Raw genomic sequence first — 18,357 nt, 5'->3', positions numbered from 1 at the left:
ACAGGAATCCAGAGATGCCATTATCTTAATTAATACTTTCAATATATTTTACTGATGTCAACAAGACACTAGTGTCAATGGCCCCACCTTACTATTCATAAGATTCCCACTGGTTTTAGCTACTCTAGCACATCCACATCATGCCCCTGGTATGTCTTCTTAGAAAAAGAACCACATTCACTGAGCTTTATTGTTTTGTTAAGTTTTTCAAGCAACAAATTTGAAAATCATAAGTAAACTAAGAAGATATGGTCCCTGCCCTTGAGTGGAATATTATCTCATTGGGGAGACATGGGAGTACTCATTAGAGAAGACTAAAATACAGGATTAGGTTGCATGTATAAACTTGAAAAACCACAGGGATTCATAGACGGGAGAGCTGATTGGGGTTTGGAGAGAAAAAAAGGGGAAAAATGAGAAGAGGGAAGAAGTAGAGAAAAAGGAAGGAATCTGAAAAAGGACGGGACACAAAGATAAAAAAGAACTAGGAACTATTCTACCCTCTATTCCTGATGGGTTAAGTGAACTCCAAAAGAAATAAGAGTTCAAAGAATAAGGCAAAGGAGAGAAGGTAGGCCAGTGGAGAATAAAGAGGTGACGCTAAATGGAAAGTGAACGACTTAGCCCTTCCTGTGAGGAATAGGGTGGTCCTGAAATGGATTTGTTGAAATGGCCCTAATTCAGTATGTAAAATGCATTCTTAAGTCCAGTCGAAAACACCCCAGTCTCTTAGTTGCAGTTCACACTCTAGATTCGCAGCTTAATGACATATTATATCTCATTCCTATCCACTTGGATTGGTATTACACATCTTTTCTAATAGGTTTGGAAGATTTCTGCCATCAGACAAGACCAATGGAATTGTTTGATATAATTGACAAGGAAATGCCTCCATCAGGATATTTGCAAGTATTCAAGTCAGTTTGTATATTGTAATTTGGGAGGCTGGACTTGCACTGAACCTTGAAAGATAAGCAGAGTTGTATTTCAGGCACAGGAAATGGTACAGCAAATCTGTAATGATGGGGAAGTTGCAGTATGTTTTAGAGCCAGTGCATAGACCAGTTTGACTGGAGAAACAGTATAGGACCCTGCACAGACTGATAATCACCATCAACATGGAGGAGATGCTGTCAGAATTATACATAGGACTCCTGCCATCTAAGTCAAGCCATTTTGAAGCAGGTAATCAGAAACAGATAAACCACCATATGATGCCAGAAAAATTTATCAAAAACATAAATAAGATGGGGCACGGTGGCTCACGCCTGTAATCCCAACACTTTGGGAGGTCGAGATAAGAGGATCACTTGAACCCAGGAGTTCAAGACCAGCCTGGTCAACATAGTGAGACCCCATATCTACAAAAAAAAAATTTTTGATCTGCCAGGTGTGGTGGCATGCACCTGTGGTCCAAGCTATTAGAGAGGCTGAGGGGGAATGATGTCTGGAGCCCAGGTGTTCGAGACTGCAGTGAGTTGTGATCATGCCACTGCACTCCAGCCTGGGAGACACAGCAACACCCTGTCTCTATAAATAATACTAACATCACTTGTGTTGACCTTTCAGAAAGATTTCACACATAGAAGTTATTTTATATGGTCTTTACAGTCATCCACTGACATGAGCAGCTCAGCTTTTCTACTCACCATTAGATAAAGGCAAAACCTAAGGACTGGGAGACTATTTACATTTGTTAAAGTCACAGTCAGTCTCACAACTGAATCTTCTGGCTTCTACCCCAGACTCTTTCCTCCACCTCTCATAGCTCTGATGAACTTGTCTGGGTATTTGAGTTTAGAGGGAAAAAGACAGGGAAATGGCCTTGGAAACTCCAATCTCAATCAAGAAAAGGCTAAGGAAATCATTAGCTCCCTTTGAACAAAACATCCCAGCATTATAAATGCCTCTCAATGTCACGTTCTTGTGCCCACAGATTGTCACACTTGTAGGGCAGAGTGTGGAAAGGTAAAAACAGTAAAAGAAGTTGTTTATCTCATTAAACAACTGCTTTGACTATTTTTTGCTTTTTGTTCCACTATCATATTTGTGCCTGTGTCTGTGTGTGTATGCTGTTGTTATATTCATATATTCTTGATTGAGCCCAAATCAGTTCTCCTAAACGTCTCTTGAACCTCCACTTAAAAGGTTTAAAACGTGTATTCACGCAGAGCTCATTACCCTGCCTTACCTTTTGCAAATGACTGTCTACCACTCCTGACTTTGTGAACTTCTCTTCTAGCACTAGCTTCATTAGTCAAGATGTACGGATGCAGGGAGAATTTTAAATGGGCCCTCTGTGTTGTTTTTGAATGGGCACTACATGCAAATCATTATCCTAGAGAAATTTTAATTCTTCTTGAATTACCCCACTTGTGTGAATAGTAAGCACTATCGGCTTAATTCCTCATATCCTGCTTTTATTGAGTATTCGGGACAAAGTATACTTAGTTTGCTTTTTATATTAGAACCTCTTGGTCATTCACATACCTTGAGATAGACTCATTTTCCCTAGAGTGCAACAACTGCAATTAGTGTTTTGCTGGTCCGTGGGCAAAAATGAACTTTCCTTCCTACGGCTAATTGTTCACTAAGGTTCTTGTGTGGCAGTTTCCTTCCTTAGGATGACAGAGACAGTTCTTTCAAATGTATCTGAGTAGTGTCTCAGATATCGTTGCTTGATGTTTGAGGAATTTCTAAAGGGGGATATGTAAAATATGCAGCACAGATTTAGTAAGCCTCATTTATCTTAGCCCATATATACTGAGTACCCTTAAATCTCAGCCTGCAGGCATCTTTTGAGCAGGAACTCTAACACAAAAATAAGACATGTGCATTTAAACTTGAACTAGCACCATATACTTACCCTAATCTCTCTTTCTCTCTCTACACACACACACACACACACACACACACACACACACACCAACCTCTATAAAGCAAAGAAAAATAAATCATGTTATTATCAGTGTCTGGTTTCACTGTTAAATGTTGAGACATTACCACCACTTTGGCCAAGGGTCCTTCTTAGTGAGTTGCATGGCATGGAACCTCATTTATTTGATTCTGTGTATGAAAGCTTTAACCATCTTATAAAAGCTTGAAGGCTTTTACACCAATAATTTAATAGTATAGTATTTCCCCTGAGCTAACAAACTCTTTTTAACTACTGACTTGTCTCTATGGTGAATCTAACATAGGGTGCTCTCCTACTAACAAGGATTGCATAATGCTCCATGGACTGAAATCTTATTTACAGAACACAGAAAAGCCTAAAATGTTCAAGCAGGGCCTGTGTGGTAATTTTTGACTATGATTCTAGGCTTAGAAAAGTCCCTGTCAGAAAGAATTATAGCAATAACTAGGCAATTAAGATACCACTTAGCACCACCATAATACTCAATCTTCTTCAAAGTCCTTTCATTTCACTGGCTCTTGTGAGCTTCACACCATTTTACCTTGTGTAGTGGGTAGTATATAAGTTAGGAAATCAAGACACTGAGTGGTCAAATGCATTATCCAAAGTCCTACAGCTATTCTGTAACAAAAATCAGCCTGAAAAAATCTTGAGGCACTTCTGTTTCTTCAGAACTCCTAACATGGTAAGGTCGGAAGAGATCACAAGATCACAAACAAAGTTATGTTGACAGAACAACTGGATTTGTATGTATGGTGGGGGGAGCGGTGTCATGAGCTATTCATTGTAGCTATCCACATGGATCACATTTGTTTGCAGTTAATTTGATCCATGGTCCTTTGTCTGTGTGCTCTTGGTTGTCAACCCCACTTTTCCCATATTCTAATCATCACTAATTAATAGGGGACTGTATTCCTCTTAAAGGACTTTAGACAAAGACATTTTCACTACATCCTTTCCAAGCTCATTTCTAGAGAAATTCATATGCAGTTCTTGACCTCCTGGCATGCTTTATTTTGTTCAAGGTAGATATGTTTCAGTATAAATCATGGAAATTTAGTCCTGTAATTTAGGAAGGTTTATTGAACATTTGTGCCCAAGTGTACTGAATTACTTGAGATATAAAAACTAATTCTAAAATCCAGTTCTTGTCCTCAGGGAGCTTATTACCTACACGGATCATGATTGGAAAATTCACAGTAACAAATAAATAAATAAATAACAGCTTCGGTGGGTTAGAAAACAGAGACCACGATGAACTGGAGTTTGCAGGGAAGGATTCATGAAAGGGAAACATCCTATAAAAGCCTTAAAAGGTGAATAGGATTGGGGTTGCTGAATGTTAATACTGGGGCCAAGCTAACAACCATGTTAAACACACACACACACAATATCTCAATAGTTTCACAAAAATTAGTAATTTATTTCATTCTTACATCACAATTTAATATGGGTTGCCTGGGGAGTAGAAGAATCTCTGCTCCAAGCAGTGATTCAAGGAACCAGGCTTCTTCCATCTAGTGATTCCTCAGTGCCTTAGGCCTTGGAGTCCTCTACTGGATGATCTGCATGCAGTCAGCCTACAGTGGAAGGTAGTAATCCATAGAAAAACTCAATAGACATCTCGTTAAGGATCAGACCTAGAAGTCGCATACATTACTTTTGCCCACATCTAACTGGAAAGGAGGCTGAGAAACATAATCTAACTCTGTTCTCAGAAAGAAAGAGAAACAGGATGACATGAACACATAGCATTGTCTCTGCCATACTGAAAATGAAAGGACCTTATTAATTTTAATTGATACATATAGATACATATATTTGGGAGCTATGTGTGATAATTTCATACATTTGTATAATTTGTAAAGATCAAATCAGTATAATTAGGATATTCATCACCTTAAATAGTTGTCTTTTCTTTATGCTAGAAACATTCAAATTATTCTCTTCTAGTTATTTTGTGATATACAATAGATTATTGTAACCTATATCTCTCTACTGATTATCAAACACTAGTTCTTATTTCTTCTATTATAGTGCGTATTTATACCCATTAATCAACCTCTCTTCATCCTCCCCTACCCTTCCCAGCCTCTGGGAACCACTAATCTACTCTCTTTTATAGCTCCCACATATCAATGAGAACATGTGATATTTGTGTTTCTGTGCTTGAGTTATTTCACTTAACATAATGACCTCTAGTTCCATCCATGTTGCTGCAAATGATAAAATTTCATTCTTTTTATGGCTGAATAATATCCTATTATGTATATGTGCCACATTTTCTTTATCCATTCATCTACTGATGGGTACTTAGTTGATTCCATATTTTGGTTGTTGTGAATAGTGCTGTAGTAAACACGGGAGTGCAGATATCTCTTTGATATACTGATTTCCTTTATTTTCTATATATACCCAGTAGTAGTAGTGGAATTTCTAGATCATATGATAGTTCTATTTTTAGTTTTTTGAGGGACCTTCATTCCATTTTTATAGTGGCTGTACTAGTTTACATTCCCACCAACAATATATGAGGATTCCCCTTTCTCCACATCCTCACCAGCATTCATTATTCCCTATCTTTGTTAATAAAAGCTATTTTGACCTAGGTGAGTTGATATCCCATTACGTGGGGTCTCCTTTTTAGGTGGTAGTTCATGTGATAATAGTAAAATCACCGAACTCCCCACCACTTGGAAGCTCTTGAGTACTTTCTTGAAACTCATCAGCTCTGTGAAGATGAAGCCACAGAATACCTTTGAAGAATAATTCTGAAGAAGTCTAAGAGATCTATAGGAATACAAGAATTCTTAACAATTTTTTGGATGGGTCAGAGATCCTTCTGACAATCTTTAACAAAACCAGTGGACTCTCTCTCCCCATGATAATACCCATACACAAAACATTCTACCGATAATTTCATGGAGTTTCTGAACCTTCTTAAGCCAGTCTGTACCCCACCCCCATGGTAAAGCAATTGATAACCTCATTTAAGCTACATGGCATAGTGGTTAAGAGAATGGGCATTAAACTCAGACAAACTTGTGTTAAACTAGCATTTTCTTTTTTTTCCCCCCCAACTTTTACTTTAAGTTCAGGGGTACATGTACGGGTTTATTACATAAGTAAACGTGTGTCATGGGGGTTTGTTGTGCAGATTATTTCATCACCCAGGTATTAAACCTAGTATCCATTAGTTATTTTTTCTGATCCTCTCCCTCCTCCCACCCTCCACTATCCAATAGGCCCCAGTGTGTATTGTTCCCCTCCATGTGTCTATGTGTTCCCATCATTTAGCTCTCACTTACAAATGAGAACGTGGTATTTAGTTTTCTGTTCCTGTATTAGTTTGCTAACGATAATGACCTCCAGCTCTATCCATGTCCCTGCAGAGAATGTGATGTTATTCCTTTTTATGGATTCATAGTATTCCATGGTGTATATGTACCACATTTTCTTCATACAGTCTATCAGTGATAGGCATTTAGGTTGATTCCATATCTTTGCTATTGTGAACAGTGCCGTGATGAACATACATGTGCATGTGTCTTTATAATAGAATGATTTATATTCCTTTGAGTATATACCCAGTAAGGGGACTGCTGGGTCGAATGATATTTCTGTCTTTAGGTCTTTAAGGAATCACCACACTGTCTTCCACACTGGTTGAACTAATTTACACTCCCATCAGTAGTGTATAAGCGTTCCTTTTACTCCACAACCTTGCCAACATCTGTTATTTTTTGACCTTTAATAATAGCCAATCTGACTTGTGTGAGATGGTGTTTCATTGTGGTTTTGATTTGCATTTCTCTAATGATCAGTGATGTTGAGCTTTTTTTCATATGCTTGTTGGCCACATGTATATCTTCTTTTGAGAAATGTTTGTTCATGTCCTTTGCCCACTTAATAATGGGTTTTTTTTTTCTTGTAAATTTGTTTAAGTCCCTTATAGATGCTGGATATTAGACCTTTGTCAGATTCATATTTTGCAAAAATTTTCTCCCATAGGTTGCCTATGTACTCTGTTGATAGTTTCTTTTGCTGTATAAAAGTCCATTTGTCAATTTTTGCTTTTGTTGCAATTGCTTTTGGTGTCTTCACCATGAAATCTTTGCCCATGCCTATGTCTGGAATGGTATTGCCTAGGTTTTCTTCCAGGGTTTTTATAGTTTCGGGTTTTACTTTTAAGTCTTTAATTCATCTTGAGTTAATTTTTGTATACGGTGTAACGAAGGGGTCCAGTTTCAATCTTCTGCGTATGGCTAGCCAGTTATAGTAGCACCATTTACTGAACAGAGAGTCCTTTACTCATCGCTTTAAACTAGCATTTTCTAGGTATGTAACCTGGAGTTAGTTACTCTACCTCTCTGCACTTCTATTTCCTCATCTAAAAAATTACATTAGTACAACTCCACAGGGCTGTTGTGAGGATTATATGAGAAAATCTATGTAAGGAATCCAGCACAGTACCTGGAATATCATAGTATTCTTGGCAAATGGAAATGATTATTGTTTAGTAATATTAGTCATCTTTCATGGATTTTCAGTGGTGTTTACCTGGAATTCATACATACTAGGCTCATCTAGAATTCAACATGGATCTTCAAATTTCAGCTTACTTATCACTTAAGTCTGAGAAATCACTTGTGACTTTCATTTCCCCAGCCCATCCCCCAAGGATGCTCCGATGGCACCTTGGACTTCCCCCAAACTAGTGCTTATCTAATGGCATTGTAATTGCCTGGTTATCTCTCTGTCTCCCTCTACCAGTTTCCAGGCTTTCTAAGAGCAATGCCATGTCTGTTTTATAGTCTCCTGTACTCCCATTGCCTAGGACAGTGCCTCACACATAGAGGGTGCAAAATAAATCTTGAATAAGTTAATGAGTAAACAGAAAAACATTTTTCTCAGTAAGCTTTAAGAAAAATAGTGGTTGGTGGATTTAAAAGGTCTGTCCATTCACTTTGCCTTATGGCAAAGCTGAAGTCTAAAGCTTTAAGAGGATCAGAAGGAGCTAAAGACAAGACAAATGCTAAACACTGGCGTCGTCTGTCTTTCTCTCAATCAGAAGTCTTAGTTAACTAGCCCACAAATTTATTGTTCCTTATAATGACTATGAAGCCCTTTGAAGTGCCTTTTGAGTAATCAAAAGAGACGTTCCAGTCAGCAGAATATTACTTTGAATGCTTATCATTTTTAATTTGTGTTTATGTTCTTTGGAAATTGACCTTTACTATGTAGAATGTACTATAGCATTTTACTAAACAAAATATCTGATTAAATAACTCACTATTCACTAGTCATATAATATTACAGTGAGTTTATTAGTGTTTCCTACTGGAGAAATCATGAAGCCATTGTTAACCACACAGTGAAATCATCTCAGCTGGTCATTAAGCTCTGCCTCCTTCCAACCTCTAGTGACACACAGAAATCTGTAAACCCTCCAAGTTCTAGAAGCTCCATTTAGTGGCTACACAGTGAGAGAACTTACCAGGCTTATTATGCATAAGTAACTTGGCTCTTTCTGATCCCAGAGGGTAATTAAGTGGACAGTAGTCAGATGGATTGAAGAATGGACTTTTCTGCCTAGTAGAGTTTCCATATATACCACACATATAATACCAATTTTCAGAGAATTGGAATGCACATGAACAAAGAAAAATTCTCTTTGGCTTAAAGAATATTTTTGAATCAGTTACACAATTCAGCACTCTCAGTATTGGAGATTGAGCTGACACCATATTAGGCTTAGGACTTTCCCTGGAAGTTGATTTAACCATTTATCTTTGTCTCATAAAATTAAACAGCAGATTGTGGCCAAAAAACACCCAGTATTTCAGTTTTCTTGTTGCTAGGGCTATAGATGAAGAAAATGTTATGACTGCTTTCCAAAGCTTATATTCTGAAAGATGTTTCATTTTTTATATAGAAATAATAAAAAGGTAGGTGGCCTCAACAGCTGTAATTTTCAAAAATTAAGTACAGAGATGCCTTCTGCAAACATTTGAAATTGGCATTCTACACAGCCAAAAACTCTGATCTTCACTGTTATCTAATTTGGGATTTTAGCTACTATTTGCAGGCTATTAAGCACCACATCTGGACTCTCAGTGATTACATCAGGATGCCCCTGTTCCTTCAGTATTGATCAGTAGTGTCTTTTTCCCCTCACAGGTGATAAATTTATAAGTAACTATCCAGGCTGCCCCAGCTTTAGGAAATTGTCTTCTTAAGAATTATAGTATTTATTCACTGGAGGATAATAAGACAAGGGAAGAAGTCAAATAATTTCGCCTATAATTTGCAGTGGTTTCATACAGAGTAATGCTTCACAAAGAAAAGAGCTTGCAGTTCAGATATTATATAATATCCCCTACTTTGCATGGGATGTTGTGAATAATTTTTTTACAAGATGCGCTTTATTTATGAGCAGGTCTCTCCATAGAAAGAGCTTGTTAGGGCTTAATGCTGATGAATGGAGACAGCACCATTCACACTTCCAGGTTATGGTCTGTCAGTACTTTCATTATATGCACTAATTTACAATGATTTATTTATTTTCTCCCAAATGTAAAAATGTGCTCTAAGCTAAACATGCTGTCTGGGCATCTGAGGCCGATGTTTTCCTCGGTGCAGGGGGATATTTAAATTCAGATTTAAAGTAAGGGGACTCAAGCTATTGTGTGTTTTCTTCCCGCTTCCACCTCCACCTGCCTCGCATCACTGCCTAACCTTGTGGTAATATCGGAGATCTCTATATTTTTACTTGCTTTGAAAATGAATTCTGGTTCAAAATTTTTAAACCTGGAAGTGGTTTTCTTAGTACGCCTTAAATCTTTCAATCTTTACTCATCCAGAGACTGTACCTTTGATTGTGTTTTAAGTGCTAATGAAAATGCTGTCAGTGAGCACATCAATGAACATGACCGTTGGAACAAATTATGCCCACAACATTGGTTACCAAGTTTTGGAGATCTGGGCACAACAATATCAAAATTGGAAAGTAAATTGAATCTGCAGATCTTGCTAGCCCCAGTTGGCTTTATGTGATCTGAAATCACTCACATGCCCATCTCCAAAGAATAAAGCTTAAAATATATACTGGGAATGTGTCACCTCCTTTCACTCATTCTGACAAGCAGTAATATATCTACTGAATCATCACTATCCCTGGGTTATAACAATAAGCATTATGGGAGGGGAAACCTCCCCAAATGATGGACAAATATTATTCTCTTTTTCCTGCCTGGGGTTTCCAATTTGATTTTTACCCTCAGTGAAAATTAAATACCCCTTAAACTTCACCAGCAAAGAGGTTGCAAAATTGTTGTTTGGGGAATTTATGTGTTGGTAGGTTGATTGGTTGGTAAGGGAAGGCAAATGAGAGGAAAATATGTACATATAAAATATGCCTAGGTACATTTATGAAGCACCTATCACATAGTTTCCTCAAAGCCTTTTCTACTATTTCTTTTTCAACTCCAAACATAAGTGTAACCCAATCAAAGTTAATTAAAGCTTCTCAAGGAAAAAGAAGTATGTTTGGAATTTGGACCATGATAAAAGAAGTTGCTACACAAATATATGAAAGGAAAATATTCCACAAACTGTCAGCAGAATAAGCCCTGAAGGCAAATAGTGAGCATTTAATAAGCCCAGACTTATTTCAAAGGGCACTCATCTGTGGAACTCAGCTGACATGAACAGAGAGAAAGAAGTTCACAGTGTTTAGATCTTCACAAAAAGTAAAAGTAAGAACACTGTGTAAAGTCCCAGATTATCCTCCCTGGATCATCCTAAACTTTATACTCTGATGGGATGAGAAGTGTGGTAGTCAAAGAAAAGAATTGTCCTCCCTGATATCAGCAAAGAGATGTAAAGACCTTCCCACATATACTAGTTAAGAATACATTTATTTCTCTATACCTTTTGTAACCTGCTCAAATTTTTAGAGGATCAGATCCACTAGGTTTACTACCTCCTCAGAAGAGCAACACTTCATTTTATTTTTAATATCCTTAACTGACTAAAGTTCCAGAGTATTCCTCTTAGTCTTAGTTTCAATGTCACCAGATTCTTTGTCCTTATACCCTCACAGAGCCTAGCATAGTGACAGTCACTATGATTTAGAAATCATAGTGCTTAGTAAATGATTCATGATTTCGTACATGTCGAGCACAACTCCTCTCAGCCTTTCCGTCTCCAGACTTGAGTCTTGAGTCTTGCTCTTTCAGTCTATCCCCTTAAGACAGCCAAATTTGAAATTTCATGCTCAGCAATATTTAATATATTGGTCATAGAAGGTGATTCTAAATAATAGGTCTGTCACAAACCACACCAAATTTTAAGCAATCAAGAAATTGATGTTGCCAAAACACAAAAATAACAGGCAGAAGTTCCCTCTTGGTTCATCCTCACCCAAAATGTTCTGGAGATTAAATAATTGTTCATATGCCATCATTATTAAACCTTCCCCAGTCTTAAAAGTCTTTTTATGAATCACCTTAAGGGTCCTTATGCCTCTAAAAATCATAAAGGGATTTATGGACATGGAAATCCCTTGTTTGGGCATGATGGTTTCCTTGGAGAACTCACCAAAACATAGATGACTTTAGAAGTATTCAGGGGACATTAAAATGAATTTGTAACTTTTATAGATGTTAACAATTAACACTTCATGAGGAACATCAGGATTAATCAAAGTATACCATAAAGCCAAGTCTTAATATTAACTTCCTGCCAATGAATTAGTTCATCTAAAAGCAGTTTATTAAGTTGGGTTTATAAAATGACTCTAGATGAGTTCACATTTTGACAGAAAATTCATATGTGTGTGTGTGTGTTTGTGTGTTGTTTTGTGTTAAAAGGACATGCTTGCTAGCACAGAAATTCTGACTTTAACATCTATTCAATGAGTTTCACCAAACCTAAATAAAGGGAAGTGAGGAAAAGACTAAATTGTAGACTAGTTTGAAAAATGCCATGTGGTTATTTTCAAGAGCACTGTCAAAAGCACTGAGGGAAATAGGAGTAGAGCCATATGTTCTTAAAGTGTATCTGATACTTTTTATATGTATTATTTCATATGATATAACAACCTAGGGCCGGGCCCGCTATCTCACGCCTGTAATCCCAATAGTTTGGGAGGCCAAGGCAGGTGGATCACCTGAGGTCAGTCTGAGACCAGCCTGACTAACATGGTGAAAACCTGTCTCTACTAAAAATACAAAAAATTAGCCAGGCGTGCTGGCGGGCGCCTATAATCTTAGCTACTTGGGAGACTGAGGCAGGATAATCGCTTGAACCCGGGAGGCAGAGGTTGCAGTGAGCCGAGATTGCACCATTGTACCCAGCCTGGGCAACAAGAGCAAAACTCCCTAAAAAAAAAAAAACAACAATAACAACAAAAAACAAGATATAGAGTAACCAGCTCATCCTGGTTTGTCAAGGATGGTCCTAGCTTTAAAGCTGATCTCTGCCTCAGTTACAGCCAAACCAGAGCAGTAGATCACTTTAGCTAAATAAGGCAGATGGTCCTGTCCCTATGTTACCAAAGAGGAGTCTGAAATTTGCAAATGAATGACTCAAAGTCACACATTAGTTGTAAGTGGGGTATTCAGTATTAGAACCCAAGCCTTCGAACTGCTATTATAATAAAAATTTTAAGAAACCAGGCTGTAATTAACACAGTATGTAAAAACTGTGAAAATTTTTATCAGCTTTTATCTTTTCTAGAAACTTAGCCATTCCCTTTGTGATACTATAATTTTGCTCTCCAACCCCCCTTAATAGATAATATGGAGAAAAAACTCAGCCCAGTTTATCAGAGTTATTACAAACTCCCTTTTAACAAAGTCTGAATTGATGAAAATAATTATAATGCTTTTCAAGTCAGTTATTTGCTAATGCAATCATGAAAATAAGCAGCAGCGTATGCATCAGCACCCTAAAAGAAATGTAATATACATGATCTCCCTGTCTTTTCCCACTTATCTTAAAGATGATTTTTAATTGTGGGGGCAAGCAAGTATCAAGGGGGTGGAAATGTAAAACTGGACAAAACAAAATTATTAGACCTGGCTTTATCTCTGCATGTGACGTTTTGTCATTTCTTCTCAATACACAAAGAAGTGAATGTATGCCCCAACAAACCTCTCCCATTACTGTCCTGTCTGTGCTGAGCAAAACTTAATCTATATGTCTTTAAAATGCCTTTCCATTGCTATAGCTTTTTTCAAAGTACAGAACTTAGTACAAATGTGGTTCACTAGACTACTAATGCTTATTTGCTCTTTCCCAACAGGCATCACAGTTGATAGGCATGGATTCATTTACTTTGTGGATGGGACTATGATTCGCAAAATTGATGAGAATGCTGTGATCACAACTGTAATCGGCTCAAATGGTCTGACTTCCACACAACCACTGAGCTGTGACTCAGGAATGGACATCACTCAGGTAGGCACCACTGGTTTTCAAGTGTTATCGTCATTTGGCATCATGGAAATGGATAACAATTTTCTCATGTAGAAATTAGGTAGAATGGAAGCCTGGTATATCTGTTATAACACCAGATAGCAGAAGTTTCTGTTTATGTAAGTTACTTTTTTCCTCATTAGGAAAGCTTAGCTGGGAGAAAATGGTAAGCAAAGATGGAAGTAACGTCAGGTAGAATATTGACATACAATTAAGTAAAGTCTCTCAAACTTGAATTAATCAGAAGGTAAGGCCAATCTCATTTATTGAATATTTCTAAGATATGTAATTCTATTATTTTTAAATGAAACAGCGACTGAAATTTAGAAAAATAGTGACTATGAAGGCTCTTTAGACATCTTTTTTAATGAATATATGAGCATGTTGTTATTCACGTGTATATAAATAGCCATTTCTAGGGTGTTTGGAAGTTTTCTTAAGTAAAAGCAACATCCCCTCTGAGATCTATTTTACTGTTATTTAGGAAATCTGTTTTTTGGGGTTTTGTTTTTGTTTTTGTTTTTTAAGCCAGTGAGGATAAAAGAAAATTCCATGTAGCTCTCATCTGGGTCAAAAATTCTGATTTTACCACAATTCTACAAAATCAGTATTAGACATTTAAAGAGATTATAGAGCATACAGCATAGTCCCAACATTCAGTGTCTGACTTTCTTAGTCTGCAGAAACAAGAAATGAAGGAAATAGATTAGACAGTCCTCAAACCTTCCAGCTCTAACATTCCATAAATTTGTGACCCTAATAAAGTAGATTATTAAATAATCTTTTCAAAAAAATTAAAGTGGATGTTGAGAGTTTTCAAATTGATTAGCGTATCAGAGAGGATGGTCTTGGCTGCAAGTAATAAAATACTTGTCTAAAAGTTGTTTAAACAATAAGGTTTAATTATCTCACATAAAGAGATGTCCAAAGATAGCAAAGATGCCAGCAGATTTCCTTCTTGTGTCACATTGGCCAGAATTGAATCACATGCCCATGCCTTCACCAGTCACTGGCAAAGGGGAAATGGGATTACATAGTGGATTCAGACCCTCTAGAAGTGGGTCCCCTTCCCTGAGCACATTGCTACCTGATTCTTAAACCGAAATCAGAGTTCTGTTAGCAAGGAGTAAAGGGTTGCTACTGGGGAGGCAATGAGCAGTGTCCCCCACAGTTATGATATTCCTGTTGCTTCATTTGTCGTACCACCTAAAACCTAGAAAAACAAGGTAAATGTATTAGTCCATTTTTACACTGCTGATAAAGACATATCCAAGACTGGGCAATTTACAAAAGAAAGAGGTTTATTGGACTTACAGTTCCTCATGCTGCTGATAAAGATATACCCAAAACTGGGCAATTTACAAAAGAAAGAGGTTTATTGGACTTACGGTTCCCCATGGAGGGGAGGCCTCACAATCATGGTGGAAGGCAAGGAGGAGCAAGTCATGTCTTACATGGATGGCAGCAAGCAAACAGAGAGCTTGTGCAGGGAAACTCCCATTTTTAAAACCATCATATCTCATGAGACTCATGCACTATCATGAGAACAGCTCAGGAAAGACCCGTCCCCATAATTCAATCACCTCCCACCAGGTTTCTCCCACGACATGTGGGAATTGTAGGAGTTACAATTCAAGATAAGATTTGGGTGGGGACACAGCAAAACCATATTAGTAAGTAAAAGGAACACACCCCTAAGAAAATCTTGCTTTAGTCATTGACCCTAAGATCTCCTGCCACCTCCACCCACCTTGAGCATACATCTCTATAAAACACTAGCTTATTTAGGATTTCTTCTTCTCTATGTGCCCTTGCCCTGCCCCAGAAACTCAAGAAATGTTCATATATAGTCAACTACAAAAGTGAAATGGGGAGTTGGGCCTGGAAAACTGACAAAATGAACAAACCCTTTTTAATAGAGATTTGAATGGATCAGGCTATCAAGTCCTAGAATGGTCTAACTTTCCATGATTCAAAATGCTGCAGAAGGCAAAGAAAAGGAGCATTATTTATGGCAATAAAGAAGGGTGTGAATGTATTTGTACAAAGGAGGGGGGACAGAGAAGATGCACATGTATGATTCACTTGTGGGATATTTTTAACCTAAAATAGGGCACTTAGTATTGCAATCAGTCAACTCTAAACAACTTTTCTGTTTCTGTGTAGAAAAGTTATGTTGAAAGAGAATTCTTTGTCTTAGTAGAGCAAACATATGATCATCATCACCATGAGAAGGGTTCTTTTTCACATGACACTTTCCAAACATAATTCCCACCATAAAATCTCCTCTCCCTTTTCAGGTTGGGATGTACAATGCAGACCACTGAAAAGAAGCCCTGGTAACCAGGAGACAGAAACTTTTCTCTATGGCATTTCATCCCAAGCCTCAGTTTCTCTGAAGTACCCTCTTTCCCCTTTCTTTACACAACTTTAGCTTTAGAGATATAGTAGAGTCTTTTGGAGGCAAGGGAGGTTGTGTGGTATGAGAAGGGGATGGTAGAAGCCAGCAGGATTTACCAGGAAAGAAAGCAGGTTTTATGTACAGATTATTTGGCCAGTAACTCTGCTGCTATCCACCATTTCCTGTTCTGTGCCTGAGACACACTAAAAAGTAACTCCAATTTGTCCACCCAGACTGGCTCAGAACAAGGATACTGGATTGATCAGTGTCCAGATTATCACCCTCTACCTTTATTAGAGGCCTACTTCTCATGGCCCCTTTCCCCCAGTCTGAAAGTACGTCTGCCAGTCCAAATCCCATTCTCCATCCTCCTCACACCTCACCTCTTCCATGGGAACCTTCCTTGATGGCTCTAGTCCTCACTGTTGCTTCATTCCCTTACTGGAATTTAGTATCACCATGCTTAAATGTAATTTGATCTTTGTTGGCAAACTGTGCATCCAACTGGTCTCCCACAGTAGACTGTGTGTTCCTGGAACATGCATAGGAAGGGCTCAACAGGTACAGTTAACATCTATACCTGAACCAAAAGGACATAATGGTGAAAAGAATATGAAAGAGTAGTGAGAGATGAAGCTAGAAAGGTAAGTGAGGGTGAAATGGTGAAGGTCCTTCTAAGCATAATGAAGTTTATACTGGACAATGAGGAGACAATAACAGCGTTAAGAAGGGAAATGCGGATTTCTGCATTTCCAACTGAGGTACCGGGTTCATCTCACTGGGGTGTGTCAGACAGTGGGTGCAGCCCACCCAGTGAGAGCTGAAGCAGGGCAAGGCATCACCTTACCCGGGAAATTCAAGGGGTAAGGGAATTCCCTTTCCTAGCCAAGGGAAACCATGAAACACAGCACCTGGAAAATCAGATCACTCCCACCCTAATACTGCACTATTCCAAGGGTCTTAGCAAACAGCACAGCAGGAGATTATATCCCACACCTGGCTCAGAGGGTCCCACGACGACGGGGCCTCCCTCATTGCTAGCACAGCGGTCTGAGATCTAACAGCAAGGCGGCAGCAAGGCTGGGGTAGGGGTGCCCGCCATTGCTGAGGCTTGAGTAGGTAAACAAAGCAGCCTGGAAGCTTAAACAGGGAGGAGCCCACTGCAGCTCAAGGAGGCCTGCCTGCCTCTGTAGACTCCATCTCTGGGGACAAGGCATAGCCAAACAAAAGGCAGCAGAAACCTCTGCAGATTTAAATGTCCCTGTCTGACAGCTTTGAAGAGAGTAGTGGTTCTCCCAGCACGGAGTTTGAGATCTGAGAACAGACAAACTGCCTCAAGTGTGTCCCTGATCCCTGAATAGCCTAACCAGGAGGCACCCCCCAGTAGGGACAGACTGACACCTCACACGACCGGGTACCCCCCTGAGACGAAGCTTCCAGAGGAGTGGTCAGGCAGAAACATTTGCTGTTCAGCAATATTCACTCTTCTGCAGCCTCTGCTGCTGATACCCAAGCAAACAGTGTCTGGAGTGGACTGCCAGCAAACTCCAACAGACCTGCAGCTGAGGGTCCTGACTGTTAGAAGGAAAACTAACAAACAGAAAAGATATCCACACCAAAACCCCATCTGTATGTCACCATCATCAAAGACCAAAGGTAGGTAAAACCACAAAGATGGGGAAAAAACAGAGCAGAAAAGCTGAAAATTCTAAAAATCAGAGCACCTCTCCCCCTCCAAAGGAATGCAGCTCCTTGCCAGCAATGGAACAAAACTAGACAGAGAATGACATTGACAAGCTGAGAGAAAAAGCCTTCAGATGATCAAACTTCTCCAAGCTAAAGGAGGAAGTTCGAGCCCATCACAAAGAAGCTAAAAACCTTGAAAAAAGATTAGACAAATGGCTAACTAGAATAACAAAGGTAGAGAAGTCCTTAAATGACCTGATAGAGCTGAAAACCATGGCACGAAAACTACATGACAAATGCACGAGCTTCAGTAACCAATTCGATCAACTGGAAGAAAGGGTATCAGTGATTGAAGATCAAATGAATGAAATGAAGCAAGAAGAGAAGTTTAGAGAAAACAAGAGTAAAAAGAAATGAACAAAGCCTCCAAGAAATATGGGACTATGTGAAAAGACCAAATCTACGTCTGATTGGGGTACCTGAATGTGATGGGGAGAATGGAACCAAGTTGGAAAACACTCTACAGGATATCATCCAGCAGAACTTCCCCAACCTAGTAAGGCAGGCCAACATTCAAATTCAGGAAATACAGAGAATGCCACAAAGATACTCCTCAAGAACAGCAACTCCAAGACACATAATTATCAGATTCACCAAAGTTCAAATGAAGGAAAAACTGTTAAGGGTAGCCAGAGAGAAAGGTCGGGTTACCCACAAAGGGAACCCCATCAGACTAACAGCAGATCTCTCGGCAGAAACTCTACAAGCCAGAAGAGAGTTGAGGCCAATATTCAACATTCTTAAAGAAAAGAATTTTCAACCCAGAATTTCATATCCAGCCAAACTAAGTTTCATAAGTGAAGGAGAAATA

At 38.7% G+C, this 18,357-nt stretch overlaps 1 protein-coding gene across 2 annotated transcripts in view; it reads left to right on the top strand.

Moving 5' to 3' along the window:
• Window positions 1-18,357, top strand: part of TENM1 (teneurin transmembrane protein 1) — a 630,397-nt gene that overhangs the window by 535,965 nt on the left and 76,075 nt on the right. For both annotated transcript variants that reach the window (XM_011936960.1, XM_011936959.1), the window contains one exon: window positions 13,227-13,381. In XM_011936960.1, coding sequence (XP_011792350.1) covers window positions 13,227-13,381 — 155 coding nt within the window. The remainder of the gene's footprint in view (window positions 1-13,226; window positions 13,382-18,357) is intronic.

The sequence above is a fragment of the Colobus angolensis genome, unplaced genomic scaffold, assembly GCF_000951035.1.
Source record: "Colobus angolensis palliatus isolate OR3802 unplaced genomic scaffold, Cang.pa_1.0 Scaffold159, whole genome shotgun sequence".
NCBI classification, from domain to species: Eukaryota; Metazoa; Chordata; class Mammalia; order Primates; family Cercopithecidae; genus Colobus; species Colobus angolensis.
The sequence above is the reverse complement of the archived record's forward strand: the minus strand, read 5'-3'. Positions and strand labels throughout refer to the sequence as shown.